The sequence below is a fragment of the Fundulus heteroclitus genome, chromosome 17 (assembly GCF_011125445.2).
Source record: "Fundulus heteroclitus isolate FHET01 chromosome 17, MU-UCD_Fhet_4.1, whole genome shotgun sequence".
Classification (NCBI taxonomy): domain Eukaryota; kingdom Metazoa; phylum Chordata; class Actinopteri; order Cyprinodontiformes; family Fundulidae; genus Fundulus; species Fundulus heteroclitus.
This window is the reverse complement of record NC_046377.1, coordinates 16,647,993-16,661,982: the sequence shown is the minus strand read 5'-3', so window position 1 is coordinate 16,661,982 and position 13,990 is coordinate 16,647,993. Positions and strand designations below refer to the sequence as shown.

The following is a 13,990-nucleotide window of genomic DNA, read 5'->3' as shown; positions in this document are numbered from 1 at the left end:
ACCGCCCCCTGCCGGACCGGAGAGGGAGGCGTTAAACAGGCGGACATTCGGGTATTGGAACCTTTTCTGACCAGGAAATCGTCACATTTTCAACGTGAAAAATATGACAAAGTCATTTAGAGACTCAAGCTTACAATTTAAAGCCTCAAAGACCTAACAATAATATAAACAGTAATAACTAATTCATATTTATAAGATACAATGTCGTAGATATGAGCCACAAGGTTAGATTTCTCATCTTTAAAGTGGTATTAATGAAATTTGAGAGTCCTAGATATAGGATTCAGTATATATGACATGTATAACACTAATTTTAGCTTTACAACTATGGAGAAATCAGCGTACTTAATTAATTGATCCCTGGGGATCAATTCTTGTAATACAGCTGCACCTGTTCAAAGAAAGTGAATATATATATATATATATATATATATATATATATATATATATATATATATATATATATATATATATATATATATATGAAATAGCAAAATTCACCACACCTAACAAAAAAATTATGTATGTATTGCAAGTAGTGAAATTGAAAATAGAATTAAAAATAAGTGAACAATGTTATTTGATTGATTGAATGGATAATCTGGAGATAGTGGTGATTAAAATTATTGCAAAGATAATTTAACAAAGACATTGCACCAATCCCACCATAGGAGGTGTCAAACCTTAAGGTCAAACCCTTTATTTATTTTTTTATTTAAAAGAAAAAAAATATTTTATCTTGCATTTAACATTCTACATGTAACAAGCATTTTTAAGTTAAAACTTGTAACCTAATATATTGTCTGTAAAAAAAAAAAAAAACTGGTTAAAACCTTCAAGTGACCTTGAGTGTTTTGAAAGGCGCTTGAAATAAAATGTATTATTATTATTATTAGCATTTTATATAAACTTATTTATTCAACTGAATAAACAGAAATATTGAAAACCTGCTCTTACAGGGAAAAACAATCTATAGATCCTAATTAACTAGTTGTAAAGTTTTTATTATCCATATAATTTACACATATTTATATAAAAAAGACATAACCAAATAATGTCACATTTAAATATAATAATAATGAAATAAGTCACTATCCAAAGCATCATTCAGGGTTTGGCTTTATTGAATTTGTTTTATTTCTACTTGCTTTATATTTGCAATATATTGAAACAAAGCTGTAATAGTTTTACAGAAACGCATTCTTAAAGTTCATATCATTTTATGTCGAGACAATAGCTACTTCAAAGAGAATAAACACAGGAAGTTGTGAATAAAGAGGAAGTGCAAAGCCGATGACCCTAAAACATAGCAGTGATGTACACTATTTGCTAAAGATATGATCAAAGGTGTTGAACCTCTCCAAAGACAGATTGTTTTACTGCAGCAGAGATACAGGGAAGCTTGCTTTAGGAAATGCAAACTCTGTGTTGGTGCAGGACAAACTGTTCATGGCACGCCTGATTGTTTTCCCCTAAGCCGCCAGCAGGGGGAGCTAGACGCTGGAAAGTTTGGTTTTAGAAATAGCTCTTCTCCCTGTCTGACATGCATTTTCCACTCATGTCACAGTGTCACCAGCACCTGCTGAGCTCTCTAATCTGTTTGGACAGCCAGCGTAAAACTCCACAGACTGTTTATGTGAGTAAAGCACTAACCCACCGAGATCTCCTGACCTCCTTACAGGCCCCAAATGCAAAGATCAAAGATTGATTGGAAGGTCAGAGCCAACCTTTTATCCCCATTTTCAGCGCTTACCAACCTCACCGTCCATGCTTTCCCAGTCGGGATGATCGGTAAAGTCACGATTGACTCCTCTGCTGCCAACTGTTATGTCATGGATTTGTGAGGTGGGTGAGTGAGAGAGGGAGAGACACTTGTGCGCAGCTTGTCCACCTTGTTATTCCCTTACCGGCACCAGAATGCTTTTCTGCCGATCTGCTGATCTGTGGCTTTGTCTCTGAATGCACGTCACCCTTTGACCTGCTCCTCATCTAGCAACTCTTCCACAGAGGACTGAGGTATTCCTGCTTTTCTTATAAATCCTTGTTTGAGTTGCATTAAATATCCATGGATTGCTGAGTCCAGAGTTAAACTGCTTGTTTTGGGAGGGCTTGTCATGTGCAGCCAGGGTTCAACACAAACGAGAAGCAAAAAGGTATCTTTCACTTGACATTGAAAGCTGACCTTCTCTAACCTGCTGCATGTTAGCACAGAAAGCTCGACCTAGATCTCATTATTTAATTCAACATAATCTGCTGTTGATGTAAAGGAGCAGTCGGAAAACCACATACCCATTAGGGCAGTAAATAAAGGTCTGTTTCTGATGAGGACGAGGCTTACTGTCTGACTGACCTTAATGTGTAGATCAGCCTAGTTGCTGCTAAAGTCTGCTCAGGCCTACAGGACAGGAAACACCTTACAGTGGAGTTAATTTTCCAACTTACTGATTAAATAAAAGTCATACTCTAGATAACTGCAAGATAGATTTCAAGGAAAAGTAGAATAAACTTTCCTGAACTAACAAAAACACACGTGACCATTGATCTGGAAGGTGTCCCTCTAACTGGTATTAGTTCAGTGTCAGAAAGTTTCAGAAAAACAACAAAAAACTAGTGCATAAGAGACCCAAAAAATAGTGTTTGCTTTTACCTTTGATGCCATCTGTGAGTGACACGCGCTGTGTTTGAAGAAATAGCAGCAAAAATATTTCTTTGGACACTTTTACGTCAACAACCTTCATGATTTTAGGTCAGACGGACATTCAAAATTTTATTTTTGTACAAAAACATAACATAACCAAGGCAAGCCCAGTGTTACAGATAAAAAGCAGTATGGATGAATATTTGTGAGAAAGATAGAAAGGTGAGAAAAGTAAAACAAAATAATAATCAGACTAAACACTAAAAAAATCTACTATCAGATGAACAGTAAAACACTGGAAATGGGCTAAATCCCTGTTTATTTGGCACCCTTAATGAAAATATTATGTATATATTAGCATTTTTGAGCTTATTTGTGTACGTTAGTCACATTTCTTATTTATTTTAACCCACTTTTACAGATATACAAAAAGTAGAAAACTGAGACCTGTTTTGTGACCAAAACATTTACTAGAAATAACTAGAAGTAACTTAGTAACTTAAAATAAAATCTTTTAATTCAACAAGAATTATAAAAATTTCAGCTTAATTGTTGTCTTAACTCCATTCATAGTTTAGTATAATTCAATTCAAATTAGTTAATTTAAAGTTAATTTATTTGTCTGTATCCAGTTTGGATAAATATAACTTTATATATAACATTTTTATATAAAAATTGGTTGCAAATATATGAACATAAATTAATTAATAAATTAAATAAAAATACATGAGACAACAGCTTTACCTGCTCAGATTTAATTTTATTCAAAAGGTTTCAGATCCTATTTTGTTTAATTTTATGTTGACTGGATTATGTTGACAGTCTAAACTTCTACTCAACTGAATTAGGTTTTAATCTAATTATCTAATTGTTTTTAATTCAAACCTAATCTTAAATCTTATCTGAAACTGATTAAATATTAACCTATTTTAATTTAATTTAATTCTACATACATTTGATTAAAGTCACCCAATGGAGCCAAATAAGTGCCAAATGACACGATTCAATTCAATTACTAACTTAATAAACAGTTTAATTTAACTATAGTTAAACTGACTTTAAATGAATTTGTTTAAGTTCAACCTGAATTGAGTTGAACTGAATCATAAATGTGTTAAATTAAACTTAAAGTAATTCAATTAAAGAAAAATGTAATGTACCTTAGTTTGACTCCATTCATCTTTAACCTAAATTCAATACAGTTCAACTTAATTCAGCTTTAATTGAGCTAAACGAATATCCAACCACTTCGATTTAATTTAGATCAACTTGAATTTAGTATGAATTTAGGGGGAAGTTTAATTGAGTTAAACAGGTTTTCATGTAAAAAAAAATAAATTCAATATAATGCAACATTTATTTGTGAAGAGAAAACAAATAATTTAACATTCTCATTTAATTATTATTAATGTTGTTAAAGTTAATATTTAACCCTATGCTGTTTCTACAGCTTTTCTACCACCAAGAACTGCTGCATTTAAACCCCCCAGTCACTTATTATTAACATATTTTGCTTTAATTAATGAGCAACATCTCCTCACATTTTGGAGTCACTGCTTAATATAATTTTAAGCGCAAACATGACAAAGATTAAAACCCAGAAAATATAGCTAAGGGGATTATTCCTGATTTGGAAAAGAGCTCCAAACCCAGAGACAACGCAGAAGACCAGCATGCAGTGAGTATGATTCAATATTAAAGAGTGACCAGAGAGCGTTACAAATATCTATTCTGGGATTGGCATGAGGGGGAAGAGTTACGGTAATCAAAGATGTGACACAAGAAGGTCAACATGTGACCCGGAGACACGTCTCAGGACAAAAATTCATGACATGTTGGCCATTTTACCCGTGAATAAAAAGCTGGAGTTTTTCAGGAGACAGGGACTCGTGAGATTCAGAGTACCGGTAACTTAATTCTGCTTGTGTTGCGGTTGTATCCCTACTTTTGGTGGCATATGAAGGTGCAGAGCCTGCGTATTTGATTGACAGTCGAATATGTATACGGCACCTAAACATAGCAAGATATGCACGGGCTAAAGATAGCAACACAGAGGAGCGAGTGAGCAATTTTTTCCAGAGGCGGGCACGCTGATGTCGATGAAAACGCAGACAAGGAGAGGAATTATTTAGCAACACAGAGAGACTCACAGAAAGCAGCTGATTTAGTGTTGAAACGCTGAATAATTTTGGGGCTTTTATTGAATGAACTGTGATTTGGAAAAACATATTTAAGAACTGAAATGTTCACGTTTTGACACAATACAACCACAAATGTTTTCCACAATTAAAAATCTGAAATGTGTACGTCTATCAGGTTCGTACATCTGCAGACCGGCCCATTGGATGGAGAGCATCTGTGAAACATTGGTTTTAAAATGTTGCCACAGTTTCTTATTTAGGTTCAGGTCTCTACTTTGACTAGGCCGTTCTAAAGCTCGGATCGAAGCTAATGGGGCTTGAGTGCCTTTGCAAGGAACTGTTTGTCTCACCTCTGACTTGTGTTTGTGTGCAGCAGTCAGCCTTCATTCTGGAGGGAAAGGCCCCAGTCGAGTCCAGCAGGGGGGGTGGAGGAGGCATGGAGGCTAGATCCCACAGTCCTGCCTCTCTGCCTCTGACCCACGCAGAGAGCCCTGCACCCTGGCATAGCGAGAGTCTGCTGGTGGAGTCCTGGTCCACGATGGGCGACGTGGACCCCGAGGACACCAAGAGCCTCGACAGCAACGACGGGCCCGTTTTGGCCGGAGACGAGAACCACTCCTCCAACTCGGACATGGTCCACCTGGAGCGGGAGGAGGCGGAGATGCTTGAGGAAACAGAAAGAGAGGGCGAGGAGGGCGAGGAGGACGAGGAGGACGAAGAGCTGCAGGCGAACGTGTTGAGCGTGCTCGGTGTGGAGAGGGAGCTGGCCGAGCCGGACCTCCAAGCTCCGGAAACGAAGGCTCTCCTGGTGTCCGAGGAGAACCCTCACGTGGAAAGCAAGCCGGCAGAGTTCAGGCACGTGGTGCCCCCGATGGCCCTGCCTCTGCTGCCTATTGTCAAACTGGATCCCCCCTCCGCCACATCCACGCCGGTCCCCTCAACCGCAGCCTACGAAGCCGACGAGCACTATTCCACTCAGGGTCTTCACCCTCCGTCTATCCTGTCACCAAAGGCTCCAGAGCTTCCAGACGAGAGCCCTGAAGCCAAATTCTCACAGATCCCCCTTCAGGATGACGGAGAACATTCAGTTAAAGCAGCACTGAAGAGGCTGGAACCACAGCCCGGTGCACCTAAGACCAAATCTCTGAGCTCCTCCGAGCTGCTGTTTGGAGTCGCTGCTTTAGTGGCCGTCGTGGGAGTCGTGGCCTATGGCGCTATAGTCTACTGCAAAAAGTAGAAAACCATATCTACCATCCATATCTTTACAGTATCTTTACATATTCCTGCTGAATTATTCCCATATACTGTCTGAATTCTGCATCTTGGTCGGATTTTTGTGAAAAGAAAGTACCGGTAATGCTACCTCCACTCACAGAGGACCTCATGGCCTTTTTATTCAGTGTGAAGAAACTGATAAATTTGACTGAAATATGGAAATCGGGTTCAAAAAGCTTTGTGTTTAACTTCGTCAGCACCAGAGAGTGGCATAAAGATTAAAAATGTAATTAAACAGCTAATTTCTCTGCCAGTAGCGCATCTTGCAACATGTTATTTCCCTTTCCCTAGAGGAAAAACGTGATGAATTTCACGTTTTTCCTCTAGGGAACCTATTATAGCTAAACGAGTAGCATGCGGTGAACGTTATAACACATGTGAATCTCTTGAGTTTGCATACAGCTCCGAGCAAAAACTATTCATACCCATTAAACATTTTTACATTCTGTCACGCTCCAACCACAATCCGCTTTGTGTTTTACTGGGATAATGTGTCATGCACCAACGACTTAGAGCATAGTAGTGAGTTGGAAGTCAAAGAAAACATGGTTTTCAACATTTTTTGTACAAATAAAAAATCTGAAAAAGTGTAGCGTACATTATTATTCAAACCCTATTTCTTATTCAAAACCCAAAATAAAATTCAGTGAAACCAATTTCCTTCAGAAATGCCCTAACTGGTAAATAAAGCTTACCTGTGAGTAATTTACTCTCAGTATGAATTCAGCTTGTCTGTGAAGGCTTCAGGGGTTTGTCTGAAACAGCATCATGAAGACCAAGGAATACAACAGGACAAAAAGTAGGTTCAGGTACATTAACTAAAGTTTTAAGCATTTCAGAGGACAGCTCAATTAATAATCTGAATCAGGAAGAGTTTGGCACAAGTACAAACCCACTAAGACATGGAAAGACCCCTAAACCGACAAGGAGAGAATTAATCTGAGGAGCAGGAAAGAGGCTGCAGAGGTGCACAACTCAACTATTACTCATCAAGACACCACGAATCCTACCTTTATGGAAGAGAGGTAAGAATAAATAAAGCTATCAGAAGGGGTTTTCAACAAACCATGTATGTGGAGGCAGCTGCTCTGGTCAGATTGAGATCAAAGTGTAACTTTTTCGGCTTGTTGAAAGAGCAATATGGGGTTGAAACACGATGGTGGCAGCATCATGCTGCGGTGTTGCCTATCTTCAGGCATGGGGCTGGTGAGAGGGAACGGAAGATAGCTACCATGAAAGGGTTTGGATCAAAGAATATTGCATGCATTACAAAGGCCTAGTCAAAGTTCAGATCTAAATCATATTGAAATTATGTGGCGACATTTAGACATACGTTTTCACAAGCCCTCTGCAGCCAACCTTACAGAGCCTGAGTCAATTTACAGAGAATTGCCAAAACATTTTGCTATTAGAGATGGAAAACTGACAGAGGCCTCCCTAAAATAGACTCACAGCTGTAACACATATTGTTTCACAGATGCCTATAAGTAATAGCCATCAGTATATATTCATAGTACATGTACACTGTTATAATAACAATCATCTGTATATTATGCTATTGTACATATCTGCAAAACTCTATTCATAGTAATATCCACCTGTATATTATATTCAGTACATATACAGCTGTAAATTTAGTTCACAATACTAGTTATCTATATATTATACTCATAAGACAAATCTATCAGTAAAATTCTGTTTATAATAGTATTCATCTCTATATTTATTCAGTAAAAACCCATGTCCTGTACTTATGGAACCATTGTTTATCCTGCACTTGCTGCTATTGCACTTCTCGTTAGACCTAAACTGCATTTCATTGCCTTGTACCTGTACCTGTGTAATGACAATAAAGTTGAATCTAATCTAAATCTAATCTAATTGTAGCAAATTTAGAAAACCATCCATTTATCATATTCCTTCGAGTTCATAATTATACACTAGTTAGTGTTGGTAAAGCTCTTCAAATCCCCAAAGTAGAAGGTTAAACCTTACGGTTGTCATGTGGCCAACCGTTGCACTGTATTAATACTACACATGTAATAATGTTATCACATTTTTTAATCATAGCATAAGGCAATAGACATTAATAACAGTTTCATTAGCAGAGATATTTAAGTCCTTCTTGATTTTTCTGCACTCAAACATACATTCAACAGCTCTGTGTGACAGATGATGCACCATAAATTATAAAATCCCAACTTCTGCAAACTCTGGGCATTCATTTAGATGGTAATCTCTCTCACCTGAGTTTTATTGTGCTGCAGCATGGAGTGTAGGCTCAGTGGATCACTGAAACAAATAACGAAATGTGCGTTGAGCTCATGGTATCAGAGCAGGAAATGTAATATGCTCTCGATGCAAGCGTTGTCAATGCTGGATTTCCTTAGACAAAAACCTTTTTAACTAATTAGAATAATAAACTGAGCTCGACTGCACTGTTTGATGACTAGGATCAGTTGAAATTAATGTAGTTGTCAGAGTGATTCAATACAAATGACCTTTTTTTTTTTTAAATAAAGGACAGTGAAACAATATGTGTTGTGAATTGGCACTAAATAAACCCACTAAGTTCAATTGAAACTTTGTGCGTCAGGGCATAAAGAGGTTTGGAAACTTTTTTATTCTTTTTTTCTGCAAAAGAAGCATCAATACAATCCTTTATCAGACAAGCCTGAAAAACTGAAGTTCATACAAAAGTCTCAAGTCATTCGTCAATACTTTGGAGTTTCTTTACGATTTACTGACTATCAATTATTTGTTTTACAGGCTTCCCAAAGATCAGAAAATACTTTTTTCTTGGGTTTTTGGCTTCATTTTCTGTCCAGAACACTTGATATCGAGCAAAAGTACATATGTTGCTTTTAATCTGTTTAGATATTCTCTGCCGAGCATTTTCAGAGGAATGTTTTTTGTTTAATTATTGACATAACATTGACCTCTTTCAGCTGAATAAATCTCCAAAACCCAAGGTGTAAACCAGACAACTTTACTAAAAAAAAAAAAAACTATTCTCAATTTGTGAAAAACACCAAAGATGATGCAATGTTGATGGACAGAAAATATGATTTTAGTTTCAGTCAAACGGCTGCAACCTGAAAACCTGTGTTACTGTAGATGATCAAAGAAATTATCATTTGAAAACAACATTTAGTGGTAGGTTAGCTTAACTTTGTTCGATACTAAAAACCTGTTAGATTAGCTGAAACATTTAAGCGGGATGAAAAAGAAAGGAAAAAATGCTTTTTCACGGCCCTGTGTGCAGAAAAGCACCTTGTGATCAGTAGCTACGTTCACATGCACAAAATTCGACAATCGGATTGAAATTTAAAAACAAGACTTAATCGGATTGTACCGTTTTTATAGATGCACAATAAATTAATCCGATCATAGGGGACAAACCTGTTACCTTACAGTTTGAAGGTTTTATTTTGTATTTTCCACAAAGCGGATGTGTTTTAGTTGGTCAAATTGTCCCTCATCCTGTCAGACTGGTGGATTTCCATTCAAATTGCTGCGTAGCTCCCACCGACATAGAACCAGGGTCTACCGTGGTCAGAGCTACGCAGTACAGCTGCAGAGAACAGCAAGCTGATCTGCCCGGTCCCCATTCACTTCTCCCAGATCTAATTGCTACGGCGCCATTTTCCGTCGGATCAGGCGGATCGGATCGTTTGGAGTGATTCGGCCTTAAATGTTGCCCTAGTGGGAAAAAAGGGGTTGCAACCAAGTACTACTGTTAATATGGGAAACTTTGCCAAGTACTACTGTTAATATGGGAAACTTTGCCGAAGTTCGGCCTTAAATGTTGCCCTACTGGGAAAAAAGGGGTTGCAACCAAGTACTACTGTTAATATGGGAAACTTTGCCTACAATTATGTGCGTCAGATAGACATTAAGGAAATTACAAGAAGTCATGGTTTATCCGAATTACTAAACTTTTTACTAAAGTTTTAATAATGTAAACTACACATTATTAATATTGTATGTCTCATACCAACTTCTTGCTTCTGTCAGGCAGCCGTGGCTACAATGTAGCTTGTGAATGTGTGAGCGACTGAACGTAGTGTGAAGCGCTTTGGGGTCGTCTGGACTTAATAAAACGCTATACAAGTACAGGGCATTTAGTAACTATAAACAATGGTGTAATAATAAAAATAAAACACCCTTAACCGAGCCCGTTATCAGTTGTTTTTTTGCTGCGCTCATCCAGGGCACACTGATCTCCTAGATAATGATTACGACTCTGCGGTTACACCAGCTTTCAGCCAACTAGACTGATTACACATGAATGGCTTTGACACTTCTTGATTTTCATCGAGTGCCAGTAAATAAAGAAGAACAATGCGGCTGACTGTGCTGCGGTTTGCCCGGCGCACCCACACCGCAGCCAACATGCACGCAGTTATTGAAATGAGAAGGGGAAGTTCTTCTTTGTTCAGAGAGCTACAGCTGCAGATCGCACACACAAATATCGTAGTCCTCTTTAAATGTTCTTTATTAAAACTGCTTTTCCACACGAAAAGGAAAGAAACCCTCTGTGTCTTACATGGGGTTTTAAAAATAGAGTAGCAAGGTGACCGAAGGAAGTGGAGTTCTACACAAACTATGTTTTTTACGTATGCAAGAAAAGCTTTAAATATTTTGATCAAAGACAGCAACGTTTTTTGTTTAACATTTGATATATTTAAACAATTATAAAAAGGTTGCTGAATAATTTCTGGTAATAAAATGCTATTGAGGGAACTGGACAGACAGAAAGATCTTGTGGTGAACAGCAGATGGGAATTTCTCTGCCTTTATTTTATTTTACCAGTGTCTCTTTTTTTCAGCATAGGTTGTTTTATGGTCCTTAGTAAATATTGTTGTGGCAACCAGCTTTTCAGAACGGAGCGTTACATCCCTACAGCTCCTCCAGAGTTACCAGATATGGTTGCTTCTCTGATCAATGATCTCTGATGATTTCGCAGCCTAACAAATGTTCATGTTTCGTGCTTCTCCAAGCAATTTAAAATCTGACCGCGTAAAAAAAACCTAGTAGTACTAAATGAGAGATGCTTGACAGTAGGTGTTGACAATAATTCAATATCAATATATATTGCAACATAACTTTATTTAATTAAAGTTATATGACATTTTTGATATTTCAATATACATGACAGTCTATGATTACAGTATTACATTCCAGGTTTTATGCAGTCTTATGTGTTTTACTTTTTAAAGCAGATATTTCTAAAATGTTATATTGGAGGAGTTTTATAAACTTGGCAAAATACTGTCATAAGGTTGTACAGGCATCTGCTGTTGGCATTCTTGGTAGCTTTTACGTTGTTTATAGCGATATCGTAATTATATTGCATCGACTGAAATTAAGAAATATACGGTGATATAAATTGTGTCCATTTCGTCCATCCCTAAGTGCACTTGGAACCCTTTCATAACGGCTTGCAGTTCTAGTGTTTTGTATAACTTGACCTTTCTTTAAACATCATTTTTTAAATAAATTGTCGACCTTATGACTAACCCCCTGCCAAATATTATTTAAAGTTACAGCGAAAACTAAACACACAGGATTTAGGAATTTATTCTTATTTTTTTCTCATTTTCTTTTTGATCCACTGTATACAGGAAGATACACTGTATATAACTGATGCACCCTTTCCTACTCCTGACTATTGACTGACTATTGAGCTGATGTGACAAGTGAATTTCTCCAATGTGTGATCAATAAAGACTATCTTATCTTATCTTATCTTATATGAAGGACACAGATATACAAGTGGTAATTATCAATTAAGAACACACACTTGTGATTCTTTACTTCCCTTAAATCTCACAGTTTGAAGTCCTATCAATCCACAAAGGACAAGATTATTCACAAGTTAAAAGTGTTTAAGATGGGTGTCAATGCTTCCCAGGAGTGGACAATCCTGCAAAGTCAGAGCACGAAAAGCTCAGACAAACAGCAAAACAACCAAGAGCTCCATGGCAGATTCTGCCCCCCTTAGCTAGCTTGTTAAATATTAAAGTTCAAGGCAGGACAATTAGAAAAAAGACTAAAGGAATGGTTTGCTTGGGGAGGTTGTCTGTGAAGGCCTCTTCTCTCCTGACTTTTAGATGAGACCAAATGGTGTTTTAATTTCCAATAATCTCATACAAACTGACAGGCACAGCGGTGTTGGGGGTATTGATTCAGGCTTACTGTGCCGACCCAGAACCTTGGTCCCTTACAGTCTGAGATTGGAGCCCTTGACTAAAACCGGGTCATTAACACAACTGTGATCCAAACTCTGCAGCAGATCCAAGACAGAATGGCTGAGAAAGAAAAGAATCAAAGCATTGCAAAGGCCCAGTCAGTGTCTGGATCTTAAACGTATTGGAATAACGAAGCGAGGACCTCAAAACAGCCGCATAGCAACACATGTGCACAACGTGAAGTGAACTGTTATTATTGCATTCTGCTTTTACAGACTTGGTGATTTCATCTCTAGAGGAAAGTGAAATGACATCATACCATGTTTCCTCTTACACCACATCATATGGGACACGTCCCCATCAGCAAACTATATTCTTCTGATAATCCTACAGAAGAAGCTGCACAAATAGTTATAAATACATCTTTTTTTTTTTTTGGCAAAAAATGCAGCAGAATACAGTAAATTATGTTCTTAAAGTTTTTTTCCTGTTAGCCTGTGGTTGCAAGCTGGGTGTGAGATTTGCGATCACTTTTAGATAGATGATATTTCGGGTGGGGGGGAAAACATCTGTCAGGCCTCAGCTGCAGCCCGACAGCTTGTGGTCTCTAATTTATGGAGCCTCACCCTGAATGGGAGCAGGGAAAGACGGAGTGGGAGAGGGGGAAAAGGTTTGTGGTTTCTTTGTTTTTTTATCAGCCTGTTGCACAGGCAGGAAACGCGTCTGAATACACACACACATACACGCAGGTCTGCATGCTTACAGACAATACGGTCACTTCCTGTGGCAAGGTATATATATTCTTAGAATTAACAGAAAAAAACAACTTAGAGAGTGAAAATCCCAACATGTATTAATATAAATCCCTTCACATCCCTGTGAAGTAATGTTGAGAAAGTTGATTATGCAACCTTTCATCCGTGCAATAATCCATGTCCAACTCTTTTTTTTTTTTTTTTCTGAGCTGTGTGTGCCGCGAAGCGCTCAGGGCCGCTGGCTGGCGTCGCACTTTTTACTAAGCCAAAAGGGGAACTTCAGGAACGAGTCAGTTGATATTTAAAATGGGGGAGATAAATTAACTTCTCAAAAAAGGACTGTGTTTATTTGAACAGCGGGGCGGGCTCTGTTGGGCAAAGAAACACACGAGCTGGCATTGCAGTAGCCACCCCAGCATTAACCATTAACTTATACAATCACGACATGAAGTGTTTATAGTGTTCGGGTAAATTGGGTGTTTAATTGGTCTTGACTTTTGCCGTCACGTTTCTGACCTACGCTCTGCAGGTTAATGTAGGATATAGGTTGAAAATAGGCTTTTTTTTTTTTGGTGCTGGTCATATTTGAGAATTTGAGCCCAAATAAATCAGAAAACTGAAAGTGAAAAAGCTATACGTGTGCACAATTCATTGCTTTATTTTATTCCAAGAAAACAGAAATGAGGCAGGTTACTGGCACAGATAAAGGAATTATAATTTAATCCCGAGCTTTAAACACAGATGTGTATATTAGATATATATCAAGCGCCCAGTATGCAAATTCTTTGGTCAGGCTTCAAATTGGTGGTATTCCTGGCTTAAGTGTGCACAGAAAACAGCTTTCTGTTGTTTGTAGATTGTGATCTGAACAATGCGGGGAGAGAGCGATGCTCAGCATTATCTGTACTACCAGGAAAGAAGAAGTGTGCAACATTCGGGCATTTAAATTGACTGGCCCCTCTGCCTATTAATATGGCTGAGGCGCC

General features: G+C 37.9%; 1 protein-coding gene across 1 annotated transcript; it reads left to right on the top strand.

Annotated features, from left to right (window-relative positions):
• The first annotated feature begins 4,258 nt into the window (after nt 1-4,258).
• si:ch211-214j24.14 (bcl-2-like protein 13) lies at nt 4,259-6,060 on the top strand. Its single transcript, XM_021322189.2, has 2 exons — nt 4,259-4,316; nt 5,156-6,060. The coding sequence occupies exon 2, from the start codon at nt 5,216-5,218 to the stop codon at nt 6,014-6,016; it is 801 nt and encodes a 266-aa protein (XP_021177864.2). The 5' UTR covers nt 4,259-4,316; nt 5,156-5,215; the 3' UTR covers nt 6,017-6,060.
• The last annotated feature ends 7,930 nt before the right edge of the window (nt 6,061-13,990 follow it).

Coding starts and splice junctions, on each gene's coding strand:
- si:ch211-214j24.14 (XM_021322189.2), top strand. CDS start 5,216: ATGGAGGCTAGATCCCACAGTCCTGCCTCTCTGCCTCTGACCCACGCA.